The sequence below is a fragment of the Ammospiza caudacuta genome, chromosome 18 (genome assembly GCF_027887145.1).
Source record: "Ammospiza caudacuta isolate bAmmCau1 chromosome 18, bAmmCau1.pri, whole genome shotgun sequence".
Classification (NCBI taxonomy): domain Eukaryota; kingdom Metazoa; phylum Chordata; class Aves; order Passeriformes; family Passerellidae; genus Ammospiza; species Ammospiza caudacuta.
In genome coordinates, this window is record NC_080610.1 from 3629572 (window position 1) to 3656004 (window position 26433).

At 51.1% G+C, this 26433-nt stretch overlaps 1 protein-coding gene across 1 annotated transcript in view; it reads left to right on the top strand.

Moving 5' to 3' along the window:
* KSR2 (kinase suppressor of ras 2) overlaps positions 1–26433 on the top strand; it is an 83866-nt gene that overhangs the window by 42384 nt on the left and 15049 nt on the right. The window contains exons 7-15 of the mRNA XM_058816946.1: positions 1965–2034; positions 3211–3294; positions 5670–5737; positions 7100–7224; positions 10053–10221; positions 12472–12513; positions 12851–12917; positions 14407–14455; positions 15213–15580. Of these exons, the coding sequence (XP_058672929.1) occupies positions 1965–2034; positions 3211–3294; positions 5670–5737; positions 7100–7224; positions 10053–10221; positions 12472–12513; positions 12851–12917; positions 14407–14455; positions 15213–15580 (1042 nt within the window). The remainder of the gene's footprint in view (positions 1–1964; positions 2035–3210; positions 3295–5669; positions 5738–7099; positions 7225–10052; positions 10222–12471; positions 12514–12850; positions 12918–14406; positions 14456–15212; positions 15581–26433) is intronic.

The following is a 26433-nucleotide window of genomic DNA, read 5'->3' on the forward strand; positions in this document are numbered from 1 at the left end:
CTCTATTGTTAAACGCCGCCATCCTACGTGGCTCGCTGCCGCTAATGAAGGTAATTAGCTGTGAGTCACGTCGGGCTCATTTATGTTACGAGGTCAAAATCCCCGCTACACTTCAATACATTTTTGCAGCGAGCCCATTTAGAAAGTAATTAAAAGGCTCAGCAGCCGCCGTTGCCTCCATCCCCTCTCCCCCTCGCCGAGCTGGCAGGATTTAATTGAGGCCAGCCGAAAGTTAGTGGGAATAAATTGTGGCTGATAACGCGGAGGTTGTAATTTAATTCCGGGAGAAGAGCTGCTCTGGCCAGGGGTGTTTGGCTCTTCAGGGAGCGGCGTCGGAGGGAGAGGTGATGACAACTCAGTTTAGTAATGGGATTTAGTGAAGGGGGGTGATGACAACTCAGTTTTCTAACAGGATTTAGTGAGGGGGGAATGATGCTCAGGGGGGCTGGGCATGGAGGAGTCACTCACCTCTGGGGTTTGTGGCCCAAATTCCCACCCCTGGCAGGTTGTGGAGGGTGAGTTGCCACAAAGACTGGTGAGAAAACATCAAAAATATCAAAAATATTGGCAATATGGTGCTGGGGACATCAACTCCCCTCCTTGGCTTTGAAGGGAGCTTATGAAAATTAGGGAGAGCGACTTTTTACACGGGTGGGTAAAGCCAGGACACAGGGAATGGCTTTCCATTGTCAGAGGGCAGGGATGGATGGGTTATTGGGAAAGAATTGTTCCCTGAGAGGGTAGGGAGAGGATGGAATGGAATTCCCAGAAAATCTGTGGCTGCCCCTGGATCCCTGGCAGTGTCCAAGGCCAGGCAGCAGCCTGAGACAGTGGAAGGTGTCCCTAACCATGGGAATGAGACGATTTTAAAGTCCCTTCCCACCCAACCCATTCCATGCTTGTGTGGTTCTGACATCTCAATCGCCGCCTCTGCCTGAGGAATGACCAGGAGGAAGAGAAGGATCCAGAGCTGCTGCAGGTCGGAGGTGCTGGGGCAGGATCAGCCTGGGCTGCCCCCAGCATTTCTAACCCGGGGGAGAGGGATGTAAATGTAACCTTCAGCCGCCGAGTGCAATTAGAGCCCCGATATTAAAATGGGATATTAAAGCAAACAGCGGCTCTCCCCGCTCCCTGGGCTAATATCCCGCGCCTGTTTAGCCAGGGATTTGCTGGCGCTCTGAGCAAACAGCCGGGAGCCACCGCTGGTGCCCGGGAAACCTCGCAAATCCCCAAGTGGAAATCCAGCCTTGGATCCCGGCATGGATCTGCTCCAGGGCTGGGCATCCTGCGGGGCAGGACCTTTCCCGCGGCCAGGAGGAGGAAGAGGAGGAGGAGGAGCAGCTTTTCCAGCCTTGCCGAGGCTGAAGGAGGGGGTGGAATGCAGGCATGGCCATGCTCCTGATTGCCTTCCTGCTCCATCGGTGCCAGAGATCTTCCCTCTTTGTCCTTATCCCTCTTCTACTTTTCCCTTGGAAGGAGAGCCCAGGGGCTGATTTTAACTCTGTTCTTCCCCTGGAACAGGAATGGAATCACCTTTGGAGTGGCTGGCACTCAGCTTTTCCTCATCTGCCACCTCAAGCCGTGATGTCTTATTAAAAACTGACGATGCTGCTGCTCCAGCTTTATTTTCCCTTTCCTCTTTGGACGTCCTGATGTGATTCCAAAAGTTTTGCAATCCCGCCCTGCCTGCACATGGGTGCACCCTCTCCCTCTCCCCATCCCTGGTCCAAACTGGTGATGGGACCTGGGACAGGAGACCCCAAATGGGGTCTGGGACAGGAGACCCCAATTCCCACAGCCCCACAAATCCCAGAGCTCTCCTGCTTTCCAGAGAGGCATTCCAGGGGTAAATAGCAGGAAAATCCCATTTTTTTTCTGCACATCCTTTGCTCCCTTTCCCAAAAGATCGAACCCCAGCTCTCGATGCTGTTACCAGCGCTGTTTTTCCCGGTCTCTCCCTGCAGATACGCTGTCAGTGCCTCGCTGGTCCCCGCAGATCCCTCGGCGGGATTTAGGAAACTCCATAAAACACAGGTGGGCCCCTCCCCGTGCTGGGGGATGAGGGATGGGCATCTCCCTCCCCATCTCCGCTCCAGGACACCAAGAATGGGGACATTCCCCTTCTCCCTCCCGTGCTGGGCTGTGCTGTCCTCCAAGCCCATTTCAATTCCATTTCAGTTCAGATCTGGTTTAGATAAGGCTAGAGCTGCTATCAGTAAATCTGTGTGTTATCTGTGACCTTGCCAGCCTTCAGCAAATTCCCCATCTCTGGATTAGGACCCTTCCATATCTCCCTGAAGAGGGAAAAGCAGCGGGAAGAGTGCTGCTGTTTGATAGGAAGCTGCAAACATTGGTGCCCAGGGCAAGCAGGGTTTTTGGGGGTGTCTGGGGTGGGAATCGCGGGGAGTTGGGGTTGGATTCTGTGAAAAATGCCAATCACTTGTTTTTAAAATTTTAAAAGTTTAATAGTAATAAAATGGTTATAAAAACAGTAATACAATTAGAGTAATAATAATTTGGAGAAATTGAATTAGGACAATATGAGACAACAAATACAAAGAGTTACAGACAGTCCGGGTACCTTTTTCTGGGCAGCAGGAGCCTGAAAAAGGACCCACCTTAACAGAGGATTAACCCTTAAAAGCAACAACCTGTTGCATATTCATACACCTCATACATGATGCATAAATTCCATTCAAACACAGGATTCTGTCTGATCAGCGTCAGCTTCTTCCTCTGAATCCTAACAGTGCCTTGAAGGTGGGAAGAAGTTCGTTTCTTCTGATAATGGAGCAGTAAATTCTCTTTCTCTGAAAGATTCAGGTGTCCTGTGGCTGCTATCTCGCTGCAAGGCCTTTCTTTAAAGAAAGTATCCTACATAGCATCGTTTCTATTTTAACCATTTTTATAACCTAAAACTATATTTAACACACTACTCAAGAGAATTAATACAGCATTACTTTCTAAAACAACGCATATAATACTCATTTTAATATTTACGAAAAGCCAACCATAAAATACATGCATTTTTCACAGATTTCCTTTGGAACAGACTTCCAGAACCAAAGGAAGGCTCAGGGTTGTGTTTTGGCATCCCTAGAAAAATTCCTCAACACCTGCAGCGGAGTTTGAGGGCAGCAGAGAGAGGATGAAGCAGGGCTGGGGGGGATGAGTGAGGCTTCAGCTCTTCCTCTGTGTTTCTCTCCACAGGTTTTCCACCAAGTACTGGATGTCTCAGACCTGCACCGTCTGCGGGAAGGGAATGTTGTTCGGCTTAAAATGCAAAAACTGCAAGTATGGCGCCGTGCTGGAGCTGTTCGTGTCACTCCCTCAAACCGGGAGGGGACAATCGGGGTTTTGCCAGCGGGGGAGCCGAGCAGGGATTTGGGCATGGAGAGACCAGCCCGGCTCTGGCCAGCTCATCCTCACAGGAAGCTTTAATGAGCTGTGAAATTGGGTGAATAACACCCCAAAGCAGGGCTGGGATGAGTCTGGGATGGAATCGGGCTCCTCGGGGAGGCTGTGCCCGCCAGAGCTCTGAGTCAGATCCTGACAGGGCCCCTTCCCCAGGCCTGGCTTTGCATCCCTCGTTATGGAGATTCCCGGTGGAATTATCTGCAGGACCAGGCAGGGATAGCTCTGGCCATCAGGAGGGTTTTGCCCGCGTTTTTGGGCTGTAACCTCTATTTCTGCCGAGTTTTGGGCACCTCTGCATCCTGGCAGGGCCCTGAGGAGCCAAATCAGTTAATCCATGGTGCAAAGAGAGGGGATAAAACGGGACAGGAGTGGGAAAATATCGAGGCTGGGGCTGCTTCAGCTGCTCCAAATTCGCACAGCCTGGCCTTGGACAGATCCGTGTGGCCACCAGAGCTGGGGAAAGTGCTGCTGGAGCCGGGATTGCCTTTCCTGGAGCCGGGATTGCCCTTCCCGGGGCCGGGAGCTGGGGATGTGCGATTGTCTGCGGGTAACGGAGCGGGAACGATCGCTGCTGCCGCTGATTAAGCGCTGATGAGTTGGTAAATTGGGATTTAAACCTGCCGAGAAGCGCTCGGTTGCTCCGCAGCTGGAAGGGATGTTATCAAACACGGGGATTTTAAAGGGGTGATTCCCGTTCTATCCCTGCTGAAGGAACTGGAGGATTTTCCTGCCAGCTCTCCGTGCTGGAGGAGGGATCCCTGACCAGGATCAGGGATGCTGTGGCTCTGGCTGTGCAAATCCCGCTCCCTGTAATCCTACACAAAAGAACAAATCCATTTCCTGGCAGACAAAAGTTGGCAGTGAACACAAGGCATTTAGGTTTTTTCCCAGCCTTGCCCCGACGCTGCTTTCCCCAGAAAGCAGAGGGGAACCAACAGGTAAAACAAACAACCGGACCCCAAACCCCCCAAGCCTCAAATACCAAATTAATTCCTGCCTTTCCCTCTAGGAACAGCTTTGTAATAAAAGCTAACACGGGCAGCTCCTGAATTTTCATTACCCAGCTCATTGACTTGAAGCTGCCGTTCTCTTTTTTTTTTTTTTTTTTTTTTTTTTTTTTTTTTTCCCCATCATTTCCCCTTGTTTTGATAAATCCTTTCCTCCTTTTTCCCTTTTCCCCCATGGCTTTCTGCCGGCCTGGCAGAGCAGTGAGCTGGGGATGCGTTTCCATCCTTAATTAAGGAGGAATGGGGAGGATTTGGGAGTCTGCCCATGCCTTTATGCATGACCCGGGTGTGAAGCCCTCCAGACTCCTGCCCTGAAAAAAAACCAGGAAAACTCTGCAGAATATCCAGAGGCTGTAAATCCTCTCTGGATTTTGGCTAAATGTTCTTAATAAAGGCAGGAGAGGAGGGCACAATGGCAGGGATATATCAGGGACATATCAGGGATTGGGGCAGCCGCTTCTTCCCCCTCTGCTGCTCCTGATTTTAGTTAAGCATCCAGCAGCAGGATGGTGGGAATGGGGATTTCATGGAACTATGGAATGGTTTGGGCTGGAAGGGACCTTAAAGCTCATCCTGTCTCACCTTCAGTACACCCTTTCCCCAGTGCAGGGCTCTGCTCCTTTTGCTGCACCCAGCTCTGGCAGAAGTCACAATTTGGGGTGTCCCCAAGCTTGGCTGGCCCAGAAAGGGGCAGAGCCCCCAGGTTTGGGAATTACTGTGCTGCCCCATTGGGATGGAGGCATTTTCCAGGGATGTGCAGCCCCTCCTGATTGCCCAGGACATGCATCCCACACTGTTCCCCATCCCTGAGCTGCTGCTTGGCAGTGATGGGGAGCAGGGAGCCTGGAGGGCTCACTCTGAGTGAGCGACCAAAGCCCTGCATCCAGCCACTTTCCCAAGGGGAAAAGGAGGGGAAAACTCCATCACAGGAACCCAGAATGGCCTGGATGGGAAGGGACCTTAAAGTCCATCCCATTCCACCCATTTCAGGGGCAGGGACACCTCCCACTGTCCCAGGCTGCTCCCAGCCCCAGTGTCCAGCCTGGCCTTGGGCACTGCCAGGGATCCAGGGGCAGCCACAGCTGCTCTGGGCACCCTGTGCCAGGGCCTGCCCACCCTCACAGGGAACAATTCCCAATTCCCAATATCCCACCTAACCCTGCCCATTTTGAATCCATACCCCTTATCCTGTCCCTCCATCCATCAGTTTTCCCTTCTCACTCCTTTCTCTCTGTCCCCTGCCAGGCTCAAGTGCCACAACAAATGCACCAAAGAGGCGCCCCCGTGTCACCTGCTGATCATCCACCGCGGAGGTGAGCCCTCCCCGCTCCGAGCCTCCGGGGATGGTTTGTTTTGGGGTAAACCTTTCGGAAGCTCCCCCGGGGGGTTCGGGAGCGGGGTCCCCGGCGGGACGGAGGCTCCCGAACCGCTCGGTCTCTCCGGGGGAAATGTTACCCACCGTTTTTTCCGCTTGTTGTAGGGAGACGAGCCGGTCGGGGCGAGGCAGATTTGCATTGCAAACCACTTCCACCCACCCTCCCCCTGCCTCCTTTTCTTTTCAGATTCCCCACCGCACGGGGTAAGTCCAAACCAGGTTTTCGCCTTTTTGCTTCTGTCGAGAGCTCAGGGCGGACGGGGGACCCCGAAACCCCCCCGGTGCATGCGGGGTCCCCGCGCCCTGCGGATGCTCGTGGTGCTTTTTGGAGCTGCCTTATCGAGCCCGGCCTAAAAATCCGCACGGAGACAGGCAGAACCCTGCAGCAGGACGGCGGGGCGGCGCTTCCCCACCTCTTTTCTTCCAGATTTTGGCTCCCTTTGCTGGCCAGAGGACCGCGACTGCCTGAGAGAATCGCTCTTGCCTTGAATTTCGAGCTCTTAAAGCTGTTCCTTTGTGTTAAATTGTTAAATATCCCTCCCCAAACCCGCTCCTTGGTTTAATCTCGGGGAAAAGGATTGTGCTGGTGGCACCTCAGAGGGGGCGATTTTACAGCCCCCATTCCACCCCATGCCCTCGCTTGCAGCAAATTTGGATGGAAGCGGTTGAAGATCCCCCCTCGTCAGGCTCGGAGCTGCTGCAAACCCTGCCCGGGAGGCAGGGAAGGGAAAATGGGGCTCCTGGGATGGGCAGGAATTGGGATTTAGGGCTTTGATGCTGCAAGAGCCGGAGCTGCCCGCTGTGTGTTTTAGGAGCAGCATGGCTTTGGGGTGGCCTCAGCATCACTGAAATACCTCCCCAACCCCCCAAAAAAGTCCCAAACCCAGCTCTTAAATCCATTATCTTGGAGTTAAACCGTTCCTGAACCCCCCAACCTTCAGGCTGGCTTTTCCCCCAAAAATCTCCCTGCTGGGAGTGCTCTGAGCCGGCTCCTTCCCTTCATTCCAAAACACTCCAGCAAGGAGCAGGATTGTGCTGGCTGAGCCCCGGCTCACAGAGGGGCCGTGGCAGCTGCTGGAGCCCCCAGATTGCTGCCTCACACCCCGGGGGGGGTTGGCTGTGGCCGGGGTGCAGGAGGATCCGAAGCTCAGCTGCCATCCCCGGCTGGAAGTGCGGCGGGAATCGCTTTGGAGAGCGGTTTGCAAGCACGGGGTGGCCCCGAGCAATCCTGCTGAACTTTGATGTCCTTCCCTCTCTCTCCCCCTCCTCTCCACCCCCCTTGTCCCTCTGTCCCTTCTGAATCCAGCGAGGTTAGTCCGGACAGAGTCGGTGCCCTGCGACATCAACAACCCCCTGAGGAAGCCCCCGCGCTACTCGGACCTGCACGTCAGCCAAACGCTGCCCAAAACCAACAAGCTCAACAAGGTGAGCTCCCCAAAACCAACAAACTCAACAAGGTGAGCCCCGAGCTCCCCAAAACCAACAAACTCAACAAGGTGAGCCCTGAGCTCCCCAAAACACTCAACAAGGTGAGCCCTGAGCTCCCCAAAACCAACAAACTCAACAAGGTGAGCCCTGAGCCCCCCCTGAGCTCCCCAAAACCAACAAACTCAACAAGGTGAGCCCTGAGCTCCCCCTTGAGCTCCCCAAAACTAACAAACTCAACAAGGTGAGCCCTGAGCCCCCCAAAACCAACAAACTCAACAAGGTGAGCCCTGAGCCCCCCAAAACCAACAAACTCAACAAGTTGAGCTCTGAGTTCCCCAAAACTAACAAACTCAACAAGGTGAGCCCTGAGCCTCCATGTGCACACCTTGCCACAGGGACAGGATCCTCTGCACCCAAATATCCACAGCTTTGCAGAGAATCATGAAAATCTTCAGGCTGGAAAAGATATTTTAAGAAAATTGAGTTTGGTTGCTCCCCCGGCACTGCCAAAGCCATCGCTGTCCCATGTCCCCAAGTGCCACATCCACATGGCTGTTAAATGGTTTCACTCCTGCCCTGGGCAGCTGTGCCAGTGTCTGACCCCCCTTTCCAAGAGGAATTTCCCCAAAATCCACCCTGCCCCTGCCCTGGCCCAGCCTGAGGCCGTTCCCTCTGCTCCTGTCCCTGTTCCCTGGAGCACAGCCCGACCCCCCCGGCTGTCCCCTCCTGTCAGGAGCTGTGCAGAGCCACAAGGGCCCCCTGAGCCTCCTTTGCTCCAGGCTGAGCCCCTGCCCAGCTCCCTCAGCCTCTCCTGGGGCTCCAGCCCCTTCCCTTCCCTGCATCTTTATCCAATGAAATTATTTCTTTTAAAAATAAAATGGGATCAGCACTTCCAGAACAGCCTGGATCCTGCTATCCCACTCCTGCTCTGCTGTGGCCTCTGAGTCTCCAGGTCCAAGCTGAATTTGGGGTGGTTTGAGGTCTCTGTTCCCAGTGGAGGCTTTGATAAATAACAAATTTATTGTTGCAAATAAAACCAGCCTGGAATTGGATTGTCCCTGGCGGAGCTGCTCAAGCCAGACCTGACAGAGCACCTGGCTCACTCCTGCTCTGCCTTGATACAATAAACCCATCACAGGGCTGGTGCTGATGCAATTTAAAGCCTGTTGGCCTCCAGTGGAAAATTCCTCAGGTGAGGGGTTGGCAGGCTGGAAGTGCTCAGAAAGAGGGATATCACTGACCTGATGGGAAATGGATCAACAAAACCCTGAATTCCCAAAGCCTGGCTGAGCTCCTCTTGCCCTCAGCATCTTCTGGCTCTGGGGAAAGTCTGGGTACCAAGATGCTCCTGGAGACTGATTTTAAACCTAAATCCTTTAAGGAATTTCTTGGTATAGAGATCTGCTCTAGTTTTGTTGTTTTGGGGTGGTGCCTTTGTCCTGAGCGCTCCCATTCAGGTCGAAATTTCCCCTATAAATGTTCTTATTACAGCAGGGCTCCCTTCTTACTTTGGTATTTCTAAAAGCATTTCTTTAAAGGTATCCTGAATAAAACCATGGAATGGCCTGGGTTGGAAGAGACCTTAAATTCCTCTAATTCCAACCCCCCGTGAAATCTTATTATTTTGACCTTCACTGGTTGCTTAAAAAATAATTTACCTGACCAAAATTATTGAGCATGGAGTGATGACCAATATGGCTTCCCTGGAAAGCCCAGCTCATTTAAGAATTAATTAATTAGGACAAAATTACCTGCTGGGGAAGGCTTGTGCAGATTTTTTAACCTTGGAGGGAAATTCTGTGGGGATGGGAATGCTCAGCACTGCTCAGACATTGTCCAGTGGCTCCAAGTTGGGCAGCAAGGGGAGAAATCCTGGCCTCAATTTTCCTTTTGGGATTCAAGACATCCAAGCAGGTTTTCCTGCCTGTTGGCTCTCAGTGGTCCCTTCCCAACCACCCCAGTGTGCACCCAAAATCCATGGCTTTGACTGGGAAGAGTCAAGGAATGCTAAGGAATGTCTTGGGATGCGTTGGCTGCTCCTTCCAGGTCCTTCTGCTCCCTGCAAGGCCCTGGGCTTTGGCTCCAAGGAGCTCAGCAGGAACTTTTTGTGTCCAAGGACCAAGCCCTAAGGTGGTGGCCCCAATTCTGCCTTTGGTGGTCGTGGCTGTGCAGAGCCAGGAGATTTGTGGCATCCTCATCTGGGTGGGAAAGGAGCCAATTTAAGGTGGGAAATGCCCTTGGGGACTACAAACAGCTTTGGAAAAAGCTCTGGGTCTTATCTAGGATTTCTGGAAGAAATGGGTGGGATGATGTCATTTGTGGGGTGCCCAATGGCAGAAGGAATGATGAATCTGACTCCATGTTCTCAGAAGGCTAATTTATTATTTTATGATACTATATTATATTAAAGATTACTATACTATACTATACTAAAGAATACAGAAAGGATACTTACAGAATGCTAAAAAGATCACAATGAAAACTTGTGACTCTTTCCAGAGTCTGACACAGCTTGGGCCTGATTGGCCAATGAGCCAAAACAACTCACAGCAAAATCCAATGAAACAATCACCTGTGGATAAACAATCTCCAAACTCATTCCACAGCAGCAAAACACAGAAGAAGCAAATTAGATAAGAATTGTTTTCCTTTTATCTGAGGCTTCTCAGCTTCCCAGGAGAAAACTCCTGGGCAAAGTGATTTTTCAGAGAACGTGAATGCCACAATGTCCTTTGTCACCCATGGTCCTTTGCACCTTGGAGTGACACCAACCAGCGCTGCTCTCACCACCACCTCTCCTTTCCCTCCTTCCCTGTGTCCCTCAGGACCACATCCCAGTGCCCTACCAGCCAGATTCCAGCAGCAACCCCTCGTCCACCACGTCGTCCACGCCGTCCTCGCCAGCGCCACCACTGCCGCCCAGCGCCACCCCGCCGTCCCCGCTGCACCCGTCCCCGCAGTGCCCACGCCAGCAGAAGCAGTTCAACCTGCCAGGTAATGCCACCCTCTCCCCGTGTCCCCACCTGTGTCCTGGGGTGTCCTTGGGATGTGGGGGGTGGGTGAAAATTGCTGCCCCCAGATGTGCAGGATGTCTCTGCGTCAGCCCGTGCAACTGAAGAACGAGTCTGGACACTTCACATTTCAGTCTTGAGGTTGTTTATTAATTCTTATCTATTAAATTTTCTTTCTGCCCAGCTGAGATCTGCTCAGCAGGGCAGCCACAGGCACTCTGTGTTGTCCTTTTATACTACAAACTACATATAACATATTTACACTTAATTCCCAATACCTATCACCTATGATAGACAGTGCACTTCCACTCTAAACCAATCCCAAAGTGCCAATGTCACTGCAGAAAATGGAGAACAAGAAGAAGAAAGAAAGGCTGGACACACCCAGATTCCTCCATCTTGTCCTCATAACCCCCATACCAAAAATCTCAAAATCTACATTTTCACCCTGTGATCATTTTGTTATTACACCATTCAAACCTGTGTGACTTTCACGTCCTCGTACAAAGCTGGTAACTTGCTCCAAGGGTCAAAATCAAATCCCCAGGTGTTCTGGGCTGTGTGCCAGGGTCTCTGAGCCCCCTGGCGGGGTCCTCGGCAACTCTGGACACCCAGAGGGATGCACTGAGTTCCGACAGGTTGGGAGAAGGTGGAAGTAGAAATGAGGAGAAAAGATGAGTTTTGGATAATTAAGGTTGGGAGTCTCTGGTCAAACCTCTTGCTTGAAGAAGAGTTAGAGCCCGAGGCTTGATCCAGTTGTGGAATCCTCCAAGGTTGGAGCCAGACGAACTTCAGCAGCTCTTGAGGCTACAAAGCCTTTCCAGGCATGTATTTTCCATTTTCCCATGGATTTTCCATTTTCCATGGATTTTCCATAACATTTTACCTCAGGCACAAACAGGAACCAGGGGCTGCTCCCTCTAGTAGGGTAAATTGGGGTCACCCTGACGTTTTTTTGGGGTGATGGGTCCCCAGCGGGTTGGCAGTGTGTGTGGGGTGACAGATGATTCTGGGAATGTCTGACGTGACTTGTCCCATGGAATCTGGACCTGGGATCCATCTGCTCCAGGAGCTCCATCTCTTCAGGGGTGGTGGGAGAGGCAGGGAGGTTGTGGTGGCTGCGGGACACAGGAGTTATGGAAGATGACCCAAAAAAGCTCCTCCTGTCTGCCTTCCTTTGGGATGTCCTGCTGTTCCAGGAAAGGTCCCTTCCAGGAGGGAATGGCTCAGCATCACTCCTGGAACTGTGTCCACCTGCTCCCAAAACAGAGCTGGTGAGGGAAGAGGAGATCTCTGGGATGCTGGGACACTTCTGGCTGTCCTGTTTTATTCCTGTCAGGAGCAGAATGGGACCCAAAGCAGGACTTACCCTGCTTTCATCTTCCCAGCCAGGAAGTTTTCCGTGGTTTATCCCATCAGGATGATCATCTCAGGGATTAGGATTTGAGCTTGGAAATGGCGACACGGTGACCTTCTCCTGCTGAAATTACCTTCCAGGCTCCTTTGATGTTGGCTCAGGTCCTGCTGCAGGGCTGAGGTCGATCTTTGGGGTCTCTGAGCTACAGGGGAGAAGCTGAGCCATGGCCCTTGGGGTCCTGGAGATAAGGAGGTGAATTCTGAACTGCTGCCAACCTCTGGTGGCCTCAACAGCTCTGAGTTCTTCACACCCATGACCTGCCTGCTCATGGATCAATCCTTGGGCTGGAGATGGAAGCCAGTGGATGTTCACAACACCCAGAGCCTCTCCAAACTCTGGTTTTGGATGGTGGCTCCTGGAACTCCTTCCAGGATGGACACAGCTCCAAAGAAGGGAAAAAAGGGTGGAATGTGGCCCAAATGGGCAGCAGTTCCAAACCCATCACTTGGCGTCTCCATGATGCCAAGAGGTTCCCAAATCCCACCCGAGGGCCAGGACTCTCACCCTGCTGGCAAACTGGTGTCCAAACATTCACTGATGACATTGACACTCTCCAAATGGTGCAGAAGAGAAGACGTGGGGGGGGGGGAAATCGAGTTATAATCCCAAAAAAGTCTTAATTTTTTGACCTGGGCATCCTATGTGCCATTTTGGAATATGGACTATTCCGTATGGGGATATGGAAGTGGGAGAGGTTGGATCACACAGAAGGGGTTCACACAACTGGGGTTGAGGTTTCCTGGTGAAGAACTGGGCACAGGCTGGAGCTTTTCCAGCTCCACAGGTCAGTGTTGAGCCCTTGTTCCTCTTTTGCAGCCTCCCATTACTACAAGTACAAGCAGCAGTTCATTTTCCCAGGTAAGGCTCTCTGGAAGTTTCTCCTTGAGCGCTGGGGTTTCTCCTGGTGGGGATGGGTGCATGGGTAAGGCTCTCTGGAAGTTTCTCCTTGGATGCTGGAGTTTCTCCTGGTGGGGATGGGTGCATGGCCAGCCCTGCAAACCCCTGGATTTGTGCCATGGAGGTCATGCTGGGGTGGGATTTCTCCTCCAAGCCCATTGATGCTGCAGGGTTGGGTGGCCCTGAGTGACCCCCAGCCCTACTCAGGGTGTCCCTAAAGGTGACCTGGGGGTGCAGGGTGGGGTTTAACTCCCCTGGATGCCCCCAGAGGTCTCTGACTCCTCTCTCTTGTTGCCAGATGTGGTGCCTGAGACGCCGACCCGAGCCCCACAGGTCGTCCTGCACCCCGTCACCTCCAACCCCATGTGAGTGACTCCCCCTGCCCATCCCCGTCCCTCTGCACCCCAAATCCTCCAGGGTGCTCCCCTGGCCTTGGGGGCTCAGGTGCTCCAGATAAAACCCCAGAGCCCTCGAAGGTTGAGAAGGAGGGCAAAGGGTTAATTTATAACTCACAGCTCTTCACTGTTAGGAAGAAACCAGATTTCAGTCTAAAAAGCCCAAGCCCAAAGGATTAATTAAATTATAATTGAATTATAATTAAATTAAAAGCAGATAACCAGCATATCTTTGCCACTTCTAATATTTTCAAGCACAATAAACTTTGGGCTGAGACTTGGGAAAAGCAGCCTTTTATCAGTGTTAGAACCATCCCTCCCCAGCAGGTTAAGCCGAAATCCATCATTCCTTGATGTCCTGGAGACTGTGCTGCTCCAGCAGCAACATTCCACTGCTCTGTTCCTCCTGATCCTTGCTCTAAAGGCCATTTTGGAAGGATTTCACAAGCCAGGGGTTTAAGAGACCACTTAAGCTGGCTCATCCACACCCTCCAAATTTCACTGGGGATCCAGTGGAGCAAAGGATGGAACCACTGTCCCTTGGGAATTGATGGAAATATGCTGAAGCCAAAACCCTTTTTTTTTCAGCCCTGCCTAAATGAAGGTGTCAAGACAGGAATTTTGGGGAGGAACTGCTTTCAATATCCAAAATCTGTAATTCTGGCTCCCCCCACTGAAAATATCCTGTGGGAGCCATCCTGGTCTTGGCTGGGTCAAACATTTCTGGATCCTCTGTAGACAGGAATCTGTGCTGGGGATAGCAATGAGGAGCTGGCTGCTCCTGCAAACCACCCATCCATGGAGATGCTTTGTGGCCATTTGGTCTTCCCAAGCTGCTCAAAATACCAGGATTGACTCCTTTTCTGTAGGATCCTGGGATTTATAGTCTTTAGTGGCCATGGAATGGGATAGGACTTGTAGGATCGCCATGTCCGAGTGGCCTGGGAGCGTAATTCCCCTGGGAAGGGATTAATAATGATAATTTATAATATATTTATATGATGTTTGGAACCACCTGAGCTGTTCCAGCTGATCCTTCATTCAGGATTTCCCTAATTCCCCGTTAATTGTCAGGAGCAGCAGACCCCAATCATGGACCTGGGGGTGGGAGGTGCTGACTGAAAAGGGAAGGAAAAGAACTGGAAAACCAGTCAGATTTGGGTGCTTTACTGCAGAGAGAGGACCTCTGAACCCTCCACTTCTCCAAAATGATTGAAAAACTCCTTTTCTTTCCTTCTGCACTTCTGCTTTGGCTGGGGTTGGTTGCAAAAATATCTTAGAAATCCCTGAAAATGCCTCAAGTGTGGTCAGAGTCAGTGTGGGTGGGTAAATCTGTCCCTTTCCCTGGGTTAGTGGCACCTTCTCCTCTCTGATCCCTTTATCCCCGGGGCAGGAAGAGGGACTGCTCCCCAGATCCCGGTGTTTTTCCATGGTGTTAATTCCATAATTCTTTTAACAGCCTGGAAGGAAACCCATTGCTTCAAATTGAAGTGGAGCCCACCTCGGAGGTGAGATGGCTCCTGTGCTTAATGGGCCTTGGTTTTAAGGATATCTTGGGGCACATTTCCTAGGAAATGGAGACGTTTCCCATCTGTGCAGTGAAATTGCTGATAATTGAATTAAAGTCCAGGCATCCGTGTCCCCACCCCATGGAGAGGGACCCTCCTGGGCCTCGAGTTTGGAATTCAATGAGGTTTTTTAGGAGGCATTAAAAATGCGGTGGGAGGGAAGGAAAGGAGAGGGAAGATGGGGATGGAGCTTTTAAAGGATGTTGTAAATCCTGTAGGAAGCCTAAATGGACCATCAAGGGGTGTGGGAATAATGAGAATTAACAGAGCACAGCTCAGTTGGGGGAGGATGAAGCTGTTTTGAGACAAATTAATTAAATCTCTGATGGGTCAGAATCTCAAATTTAGCCCCAGGATGGGGTTAAATGGCTCCACAGGGAAGCGGTGGAGTCCCCAGCTCTGGAGGGATTTCAAGCCCTGTGCTTGTGGCACTTAGGGACATGGGGTTGTGGTGGCCTTGGCAGTGCTGGAGAAGGCTTGGAGTCTATCCCAGACAGCTTTTCCAACCTAAAGAATTCCATGATTCTGTGAAAATCTTGGATTCTGCCAACTTTGTGTGGAATAGGGGTGCTTCATTGGTGTTGGAAGGCCCCTACCTGGTTCCTCTGGGTCTGAACAAGCAGGAATTGGGTCAGTGGGGTTTTTCCTGCAGTTTCCTCCCTGGTTTATGGTTCCCCATGCCCTTTGCCCACCCCAGAACGAGGAAGGCGCCGAGGAGGTGCAGGAGTCGGAGGACGACTTCGAGGAGATGAACCTGTCGCTGCTCTCGGCCCGCAACTTCCCGCGCAAGGCCAGCCAGACCAGCATCTTCCTGCAGGAGTGGGACATCCCCTTCGAGCAGCTGGAGATCGGCGAGCTCATCGGCAAGGGCCGCTTCGGGCAGGTGTTCCACGGGCGCTGGCACGGCGAGGTGGCCATCCGCCTCATCGACATCGAGCGCGACAACGAGGACCAGCTCAAGGCCTTCAAGAGGGAGGTCATGGCCTACCGCCAGACCCGGCACGAGAACGTGGTGCTCTTCATGGGGGCCTGCATGAGCCCTCCCCACCTCGCCATCATCACCAGGTTGGGGTTGTTTCTTTATGTCCAAAAATTTGTTTTCTCCGTCCGAAAAATGCGTTTTCCTGTGACGCTGTTCACAGGGGTCTCAGGTTGAGGGAAGAGACGAGGATCTGACTCCATGTTTCAGAAGGCTGATTTATTGTTTTATGATATATATTACATTAAAACTATACTAAAAGAATAGAAGAAAAGGTTTCATCAGAAGGCTAGCTAAGAATAGAAAAAGAATGATAACAATGGCTTCTGTCTTGGACAAAGAGTCCGAGCCAGCTGACTGTGATTGACCATTAATTACAAACAAACCAACATGAACCAATCACAGATGCACCTGTTGCATTCCACAGCAGCAGATAATCAATGTTTACATTTTGTTCCTGAGGCTTCTCAGCTTCTCAGAAGGAAAAATCTTGAAGGAAAGGATTTTTCATAAAAGTTGTCTATGATGTTTTCCCCGTATTTTTCCTTCAGTCCAGTGGTGCTGTTGTTTTGAGTTTTCTCCCCTAAGGAAGGGGTGTTCTCCATGTGCTGCATCCATGTTCTCCATGTATTGGGATTTGTGTTGTGGAGGACACAGCAAATCCAAAGGTCTGTCCAGGCAGGTCATTCTTCTGTAGGAGAGGAGTTCTGGACAGGAATGATTTGTTTATTCCATGAAACAACATGGAATCATGGAATGGTTTGGCTTGGGTTGGGAGAGACCTTAAAGCCAATCCAGGGCTTTAACACCTTCCACTATCCCACGTTATTCCAGCCTGGCCTTGGGCACTGCCAGGGATCCAGGGTGGGCACCCTGTGCCAGGGCCTGCCCACCCTGCCAGGGAACAATTCCTAATTCCCAATATCCCATCCATCCCTGCCCTCTGGCAGTGGGAGCCATTCCCTGTGTCCTGTCCCTCCATCCCTTGTCCCCAGTCCCTCTCCAGCTCTCCTGGAGCCCCTTTAGGCCCTGGAAGTCTGGGAGGCTCCTTGCAACTCTCAGGGTAGTGAGGTGGGATTTGGGGGCTTCCAGACCACCCAACACCTCCACAGCTTTCTTGGTCTCATGACATTCTTAAATACCTGCCCTCACCCCATTCTCAATGGGAATGCAGCACAGAGTCTCCCAGTGTAATCCACGCTTGGTTGGGCAAAAAATCCCATCTGGCCTGAAGGCAAAGTGGCTGCAACTTCTCCCAGAGCAGCTGTTTTCATGGGAAATGTATTTGTTCCAGGGAATTCTGTGATTTCCTTCACCTCCAGACCATGCTTTCAGCCATGGACAGGACATAGTCCTGTTTTTCATCCCACCCTGGGTTATTTTCTCCCAGAGAAGTTTCTCCAAGGTGAGGTTGAATTTTCCTCCTGGCAGCATTTCAAAAAGCAGTGGAATGGCACCAACAGCCATCAGTGATGAAATATTGCATCATCTTCCCCTAATGTCCCTAATTTTCCCTTGAAAGTGGCACCTCCCAGTCCCTGATCCCAGATGGGGTGGCTCTGCAGGTGTTCTGCTCCCTCGTTGTCCAAAACAAAAGGGTTTCACCCCAAATTTGCGTTACCTCATCCCTGCTTGGTGGGTTTGGGGATGATGTTTGCCTTAGGGGTTTCACCCTCTGGCGTCAGGGTGACTCCAAAGCGAGACCAGCTCTCCCCAGCTGGCGACTGGAAAAAACGACGCCTTTTATTCAGGGACCAAAAAGGAGCCATCTGGGGAAAATTCCGCAGCATTTCCATCTATTGGGTAGCTCCAGGCCAAAAGCTTTTGGGAAAGTGTGCAAACACATGTATTGATGGATGAGTCAGAGCCCCCATCCATGTGTCACAGCGCGTTCCCAAAGGAAAAGGCGGCGTCTCCATCCCGTCCCCCTGCAGCCCCTATTTGCTCAGCTTTTCAGGGCTATTCAATAGCAAAACCTGGGAAATGTATTCCTTGATTTTCTTTATTTTTTTATTTTTTAATTTGAGCCCTGGAATGTTTTCTCTTCCATTTTCTATTCAAATGGGTCTTTCTGTAAAAGCAGAAAGGTGCCATTTTTGACAGCTGGACAAAATCAGTCTGTGTGCTGCGGCAACCTGGTGAATTAATGTGAGGAACGTGGAGCTCTGCTCGTCCTGTTCCTCTTCCAGCTGCACTTGGTCTTGTTTTTTAAGGTCAAAATGTAAATGTATTAAATTGCCCAAAATATAACCCAAGCTCACAACATTTCCAGGCATCATTTGCTTGTTCCTACAACCCACTTTTATCTGCATCCTTTAAAAGTTGAACCAATATCAGCTTTAAACCAAAGGACAGTAGGGTTAGATGGGATATTGGGAATGAGGAATTGTTCCCTGGCAGGGTGGGCAGACCCTGGCACAGGGTGCCCAGAGCAGCTGTGGCTGCCCCTGGATCCCTGGCAGTGCCCAAGGCCAGGCTGGACAGGGCTTGGAGAAACCTGGATAGGAAACAGCTGCTCTGGGCACCCTGTGCCAGGGCCTGCCCACCCTCACTGGGGAAAACTTTTCCTTATGTCTGATCCAATCCCTACATCCAAGGATGCTTCCTTGCTCTTGTGCTGGCACTCCTTGTCTGGTCCATCCTTGGCTGAACATTTTTGGGAAGTCTCTGGTGTGGGGAAAAGTCTTCTCACCATGTGGAGCTTTCCCTCCCATCCACATTTCAGGTTTTTCCTAAGGGATGTGAGACCCTGGGGGCTTTTCTGCCATGAGAGCTGCTGCTTGGGTTTGTAGGGAATGAGAATGGAAGGGGACATTGTGGGAATGTCCAGGATCCTGGGAATGGTGTAGGATGTTGGGAATGGTCCAGGAGGTGGCACTGGGGGAGCATCACTCTTCCAATGGGACGTTCCCACTCTTCCAATGGGACATTTCAGGTTTTTCCTAATGGAGGTGACACCCTGGGGGCTTTTCTGCTATGAGAACTGCTGCTGGAGTGTTGTAGGGAATGAGATGGGAAGGGGACAGTGTGGAATGTCCAGGATCCTGGGAATGGTCCAGGAGGTGGCACTGGGGGAGCATCACTCTTCCAATGGGACATTCCCAAAGGAACCTGAGATTTCCTTGCAGGTTTATGGGAATAACTTTAAACAAGGCTTTATTTGGAGTGGAGCAAGTCATTCCCAGCTGCCTGAGGAGAGGATTAAGTCTATGAACCCAGGATATCAGGATTTCCTCACCCTCCCTGTGCCCACTCCCAGGGCAGGACTTCCTGGGTCACCACTTTTCCCCCAGGAGCCCACAAGTGGCCACTCGAGGCCGTTTTTCCCACAAAATCCCAGCAATTCCTTGTGGCTGTTGCAGAAATCTCTGTTTCCCTGCACGTTGGGGAGCAGCTGTGTGTCCCTGGGAAGGGGCTTCACCACGCCGTGCCACTGGCGCTGCCGGAAGGGGGTTGGTTATTTATAGCTGGGTTTATTTTTACTTTTCCCCATCCCGACGTTTTCCTTCCTGATTGCCTGTGATATTCAGGGATCGTCTCATTAGCACAAAGAAATTTCCCCATCCAAACAGCATGGCCCACAGGGGGGGAAAAAATGGAAGGGGAAACTGAGGCAGCAGCTGGCTGAGGGTGGGAGAGTTGGGGTTAAAAATATGATTTTACATTATAGTAACATTTTTAGGGATATATGACACTATATTATTTTTTTAGGGATAAATGGGACCAGCACTGTTTAATATCTTCATCAATGATAAAAACAGTGGGATTGAAACTGGAAAAGAGAAGGCTCCAGGGAGAGCTCAGAGCCCCTTGCAGGGCTCGAAGGGGCACCAGGAGAGCTGGAGAGGGACTGGGGACAAGGGATGGAGGGACAGGACACAGGGAATGGCTCCCAGTGCCAGAGGGCAGGGATGGATGGGATATTGGGAATTGGGAATTGTTCCCTGTCAGGGTGGGGAGGAATTCCAGGGAATTCCATCCCTGGCAGTGCCCAAGGCCAGGCTGGACAGGGCTGGGAGCAGCCTGGGACAGTGGGAGGTGTCCCTGCCCATAGCAGGGGTGGCACTGGATGGGCTTTAAGGTCCCTTCTAACCCAAACTATTCCATGACTCCTGATTGTCTCTTAACACGACAGAAAAGCAGAAATCCAGCATTTTTCAGCAGTGGGAGGTGGCGAGGGCAAGGAACAGTTCCATCAGAGCTGCTAATGGGTTTTCTCTTGGGTAATGAGCACTGGGGACAATTAACATCCATCTTAATTAGTCTGGAGCAGGAGTGGGTGCTTTGAGCCTCGGTGCTTTGAGCGGGAAACGGCGGCAGAGTCCTCGGCTGGGAGGAATGAAAGGGCTGGAAAAACTCCTTTTGTTGGAATAACGAGTTGGTTTTGCTGCTGGGGAGTGTGACAAAGCCAGGCCTGGGTAAACTCAGCTCCCTGGGGCTCCTGGTCCCCAAAGCAGGAGCAGAGGTAAAGCCTCAGCCACCAAAGTGCATTTCCATGGATAAAGTCCTTTCTTAATCCCAATGAAATGGCTCCAGCCACCCATGAAAGCAGAGACTCCCACATTTTAGGGTCCTGGTGTTCATCCTGATGAAAAAAAAGGGGGGACTTGAATGCTTATTGATGCTTCCAGGTGCTCCTTGGGTCTGTTGTGGAAGCAGGGGATCAGCACACTGCATGCAGCTCCTTGGGGCTCCTGGTGGTTGGGAATGTTGTTTGGGAGAAGGGAGAGAGGTTATCCAGTCTGGGAGAAGGTTTGAGCTGGAGTTTGCCTGGGCTTTGAGCTCATGCTGGCTCGTGAGGGGGATTTGGGGTAGCTTTTTCAGGATTCCTTGGTTTTTTTAGTTAAAATCTCCAATGTGACTTTTGGACCTTGTGCAAGGAGTCTGGGATTTGACCCCTCTCTTGTCACTTCAGGGTGACTCCAACTGTCCAGGGTGCCACTGGTGATGCCACCAGGGCTGTGTGCCCATGATTTATGTCCCTGCTGGGAAGACCAAGGAGAACACTGAGGAACATTAGGAATTAACCTGACCTGGGCAGAACTGTGTAAAGAGAATTAATTTGTTGAAAGTGCCTTTGGAGCAGAGGAACTTGGAAGGTTTCTGCTGGAGAGGGAGCAGCTCCTAAACCCTTCCCTGGAGCTGCTGGTGGTGGGGAGGGGGTGGAGATAAACCCAGTTCCTGTCCTTACATGAGATACCGAAGATGAAATGAGAGTTTGCTCTTTTTTCTCTGTGGAAAACAGGTTTTAATGACAGGAACACATTCCCTGGCACTAATTAATAGGGAAGACATGAGGGTGAGGGATGGGAGGAATGTCCAAAGCACTTCAGCTGTTTATTCATGGATAACTTTAGTGCATGGACCAAATACTGGGGTTGACTTTGATTTTATAATAGATTTCCATGCTGGATTTTGCCAATATTTAATGTTTGGCTCTGCTGCTGGGAGGAACAAGCCCTTCACAAGGGATGCTCTCCCATCCCTGGAGCTTGCTCCCTCTGGACAAAGCTCAGCTTTAGCCTCTCCCAGCGCCAGATCTCCTGACCTTTACAGGCACAGCCCAGCTGGGAAGGATTTGGGGCTTGCAAATCTTAATGCTCAGGAAGCTGGGGATGTTTAACCTGATTTGAAGGATGGGAGGAAAGGGGAAGGGTGGAAGCCATGGCATTAAGATGGAACAGATTGGGGGGTCTGGTTTTTCCCTGTGGTTTTTCCCATGGTGCTTGCAGCCAGCTCCCTGTTCCCTCCAGGGCATCCAAATTGTCCTTTGAGCTTTAACAAACCACAGATTGAATGAACAAGGTCAGGAGGGATGGAGCCCTGGGCAATCTGAGTGGCACCACTGCCCATGGCAAGGGTTGGAATTGAGAGGATTTTTAAGGTCTCTTCCAACCCAAACCATTGTAGGGTTCTATGAAATTGGATTTTCCTCCACAATGGACTTTAAATGAATCCTCCCATCCATCCTTCCTGCGCTGGGAATTGAAGGAGAAGCTCTAAATCCTGTTCAGTGGGAGGGAAACTGAGGCACAGAGTTGCCACCTTGTTTTTCCTCCATGCCAGGCTGGGGCCATGAAATGATAGGACACAGGGAATGGCTTCCCATGGACAGAGGGCAGGGTTAGATGGGATTTTGCGAACAGATTCTTTGCTGTGAGGCTGCCTCATCCCTGGAAGCACTCCAGGTCAGGCTGGATAGGGCTTGGAGCATCCTGGGATAGTGGAAGGTGTCCCTGCCCGTGGCAGGGGTGGGATGAGATAATCTGTAAGGTCTCTTCCCACTCAAACCATTCCATGCTTTGATCCTGGAGCATTTCCAAAGTGCCTTTCAGCTCCTGCCCTTCTCTCCCCGCTCCCAGCTGTATTTTGGGAAGGGAACCCATGGATTCCTGCCCCCCCTAACCCCATCCATGTTCCAACACCCACTTTGGTGTCAGGATCTCTAGCTGGTCAGAGTGATCCCAAGAAAAGTTAGAAAGTCTCTTTTCCCAGCCTGGTGCCTGAAGAAGGAGTCAGAGCTCTTCATTTCTCACTCTCAAGGTTGTTCATTGTTTCTTATCTATAAAAAATTTTCTCCTGCCTTGCTGAGGTCTGTCCAGCAGGACAGTTCCAGGCACTCTGCCTGCCCCCAGGGTGGTGTTATGTCTTTATACTAAAAACTACGTGTACAATGTTTACAATCACTTCCCAATACCTATCACCTATGTTAGACAGTGAGCTTCTACTCTAAACCAATCTGTAAGTGCCAACATCACAGCAGGAGATGGAGGCCAAGAAGGAGAAGGAGAAAGACTGGACGTGCCCAGTTCCCTCCATCTTGCCTCCTGAACCCCCATACCAAAACCCCAAAACCTACTTTTCCACTCCATGATAACTTCACTATTATTCTACTAAAACTGTCATGGCATCTTCATCTAAGGTTGGTAATTTGCTCCACAGGTCATAATCAAACCCACAGGTGTTTTGGGCTCTGTGCCAGGGTCTCTGAGCCCCCTGGCAGGGGTCTTGGCTGCTCAGGACAGCCAGAGGGATGTCCTGGGTCCTGACACTTTGGGAACCAGACCCTTCTCCTCTGCCTCTGTTGTTTTCCCTTTTCCTACTTTTCCGCCGCATTCCCTTCCCTGGCAGTTAATGGAGCTCGTAGATCATGTAATAAATAGGGATCGACTTCATGCCAGGCTGTGGATCAGAATGGATTGACCCGTGGGAATGCACTCCCTGCCAATCGATGCCAGCCCATCAGCCAGGATAAATCTTGATAACGACTGACAACAGCAAAGTCGATATGTGAATTAATATATACATTAAACCTGGATATATCTTCCACGGGCAGGCAGTAGCTTGGGGAGGGAATATCCCGAGCCAGGAGGATGGTTGGGAATGGGGAAAAGCAGCAGCTTGATCCTCTGTGTTTGATGCGGGGCTGGCTGAGCTTTCCTTACCCACTGGAGCATCAAATCCCCGCCACCGGCGGCTCCTTAACGTGGAGGATGCTCCAGGGGGAAAGTTTTCCTTTGTGCTTTAAGAGTGTTTCCAAATGCCATGGAAGTATTGCTGGTTTGGCCCTGATTTTTCTGGGAAAGTGCTTAACACAGCGGGATTCGCTGTGCTGGAGAGGAAGGGATTTAAGGAAATGCCTTTAATTAAGTGCCCCGCTGAGAGATGATCCCAAAAAGCCCTTCCGCTCGTGCCAGCTCTTCCCGTCCCTGTTGAGTGACATCCCAGCATCATTCCTGATTTTTTTCTGAGCGTCCTCAGTGCCTGGGATTCTCTTTGGGACAGAGCAGGGCTGCCTGTGGGTGATCCATGTGCTGGCACACTGCCTAGCCAAAGAAACAGATCCTTCCTGCCACAGCAGCATTAACTTTTTATTAATAATGATCATTATTACTATTCCGAAGTGGTTGCAGGGAAGCAGCTGACTCAATCCAAAGTTTCTTTCCTTTCTCCAAAAGGGCTTTTAAAAGAATTTATTTTCCTTCCTGAAGTTCAGAACAGTGCAGAGAATATATCAGAGACAAGGAGGTCAAGGTGCCTCCACTCATCCCTGTGCACCCAACCCTCCCTCTCGGAGCCGATTCCGAGCGCGTCCTTTCCAAAGGCAGCAAGTGGCACCTGGAGCACGGAGCTTTTTCGGATGACTTGTTTGCAAGCCTGGCTTTAGCTAAGCCCCAGGGGCTGCTTTGCATTCACCTGGCTCCGAGCTCTTCTCCCTGCAGCTGGAGAAGAGCTCGTCTCCTCTATTTCCTCCAAATAAAAATGCATGGAGTTGGCTTTTTCCAAAGAACTTGTTTTTTTCCGAGGCGACGATGGAGTTGGAGCTACTTTTCGGGGAGGCAGATCCCCCTCCTCCTCCTCCTCCTCCTCCTGCAGCCCTTGTGGTTTGGCTGTAGTTATCTCGTGTGCCAGCTGCCAGCAGGGAAATTTTGCTGCCTAAGTAATATCCATCAAAAGCCAGTGCTTCCATCGGCTGGAGAGAGCGGGATGAGGGGAGCGTTGGCTCTCCGGGGCTTTTCTGTTTCCTCCTGCTGGTTTGGCTCTGCAGAGGCTCCTCCATGAGGAGCAGGAGGGTCTCTGCCATCTCTGGGATGGGGACATGGGCTCTGCTTGAAATGGCAGGAGTTGAATTCCCCATCTTCCCGTTGGGTTCATTGGAATGGGGTTGGGTGAGATGAGTATTTCCAGCCTGGAGGGGCTGGGATCTGCTGGATGCTCAGGTCGCGCCTTTTCTGGCACTGAGTTTTGGCTGCTGCTTCTGTCGAAGCACAGAATTGTTTGGATTGGAAAAGATCCTTGAGATCATCAATTCCAACCATTCCCCCAGCACTGCCAAGGCTACCACTGATCCGTGTCGCCAGGTGCCACATCCACACAGAGCTGTTAAATCCTCCAGAGATGGGGACTCCAGGGATGTGCCAGGGCTTGACAACCCTTTCAGTGAAGAAATTTTCCCTCATATCCTAATTTTTCCTCCCTGGTCATGGTTGTGGAGTTTGGATGTAGAGGGCTGAGGTATTTCAGACTGGATGCTGCCACTGCTGGCTCTGGCATTGGCAGGGAATCAAGGGGGTGAAATTCCTTATCCATTTAGAGGAAAACAAAACCTCGGGATAAAAATGAACCTAAAGCTCTCCCATTGCTGGTCTTACAGCCTTGTTCAATTTTCCTTTGTGTGAAACACCTCAGGAGCTGTTGAGCTCCAAAAGAACTGTTGCTAGACGCCGGGAAAAGAGAAAAACAAGCCAATATATGGGAGCAGCTGGAAAACTTCCTAAATAAGTCAGGAACGTGCTGGAATGTGCAGAGCTCCTTCTTTCCCTCTCTGGTCCTGCTCAAATGAAATCAAATAAGTCCTGGCTCAGTGGTTCCTGTTGCTGTTTCTTTCTTAACATTCCCCAAAGGATCCTTTTTCCATGAAAACCTCAAAGTGGGTAAACTGCTGGGGAATGTGGGAGCATCCAAGCATCCTTTGCCGTGTCTTTTCTTCCAGCACAGATGTAACCTGGGAGCAGAGGTATTTTTATATTAAAGCATTTTTTATTAATTCCCCACCTCGCTCTCTTCTCCAGTGTCTCCCCTGGGTCTATAGTGCTGGCTGTCTCCATGGTATCCGAGCTGCTTCCCTATAAATCCATATCCCAGCATGAACTTCCCCGGGTCTGGCATTTATCACCTCTTTAATTGAATGGGTGTTTATGGGGATGGGAAGAGGGAAGGGAAGCACAAAGCTCCTGGAGTGATGGAATGTGCCCCACAGCTCTTGGCTCGGGATGATCCCTGCTCCTGAGCAGGGGACAGGATGGAACCTCCATCCTTGCAGAGGTGTTGGCCATCACTGTAGCGTTATGGCCACCAGTGCAGAGGTGGTGGCCATCAGTGTAGAGGTGATGACCATCAGTGTAAAGTTGTTGGCCATCAACAGAAAGGTGTTGGCCATTGACTTATTGATTGCCATGAATGTAGAGGTGATGACTATCGCTGTAGAGGTGGTGGCCATCAAGGTAGAGGTGATGACCACCAGTGTAGAGGTGATGGCCATCAATGTAGAGGTGACGACCATCACTGTATAGGTGATGGTCACCAGGACAGAGGTGGTGGTCATCAAGGTAGAGGCAATGGCCACCAGTGTAGAGACAATGACCATCAGTACTGAGGTGATGGCTGTCAGTGTAGACTTGAAGACCATCAGTGTAGAGGTGGTGGCCATCAAAGCAGAGGTGTTGGCCACCAGTGTAGGAGTAATGGCCATCAATGTAAAGACAATGACCACCAATGTAGAGGTGTTGGCCACCAGTGTGGGGACATTGACCATCAGTATAGAGGTGGTGGCCATCAATGTAAAGGTGATGGCCATCAGTGTAGACTTGATGACCATCAGTGTAGAGGTGATTGCCACCAGTTGGCTACCAGTGCAGGAGTAATGGCCATCAGTGTAGAGACAATGACCACCAATGTAGAGGTGTTGGCCACCAGTGCAGAGCTGATGACCATCAATATTGCAGAGAGGGGTAAAAATCCCCAGGGGATGGAAGAGGGATGAGACTGTTTTCCCATGGAACAACACAAACACCCGAGGCAGTGCTCCAGCTCTTCCTCCCTCATACCAAATTGTTCCTCTGCGAGCCGCCTTGGCTTTGCTCCCGCTGCTGATGTCTCCAGCCCACGTTGGGAATGCAGAGTGTTTATAAAGCAATTTGGGATTTGGCTTGCTTGGCTGAACACTTCAAAAACTCATTTTGAATTGAGAGTGACATCTGCAGCAGGATGGAGCTGGGCCTGTCCTGATGCCGGGAAAGGCACCGGGATGTGGATATGGATATGCCATGGGATGAAGTGCACTCCTGAGGACTCCCAGAAGGATCTCTGCATCTCTGTCCCTGTCACACCTCAGGTCTGGATGGCATTTGGTCACCTGGTGGCACCGGGGCACATGTCA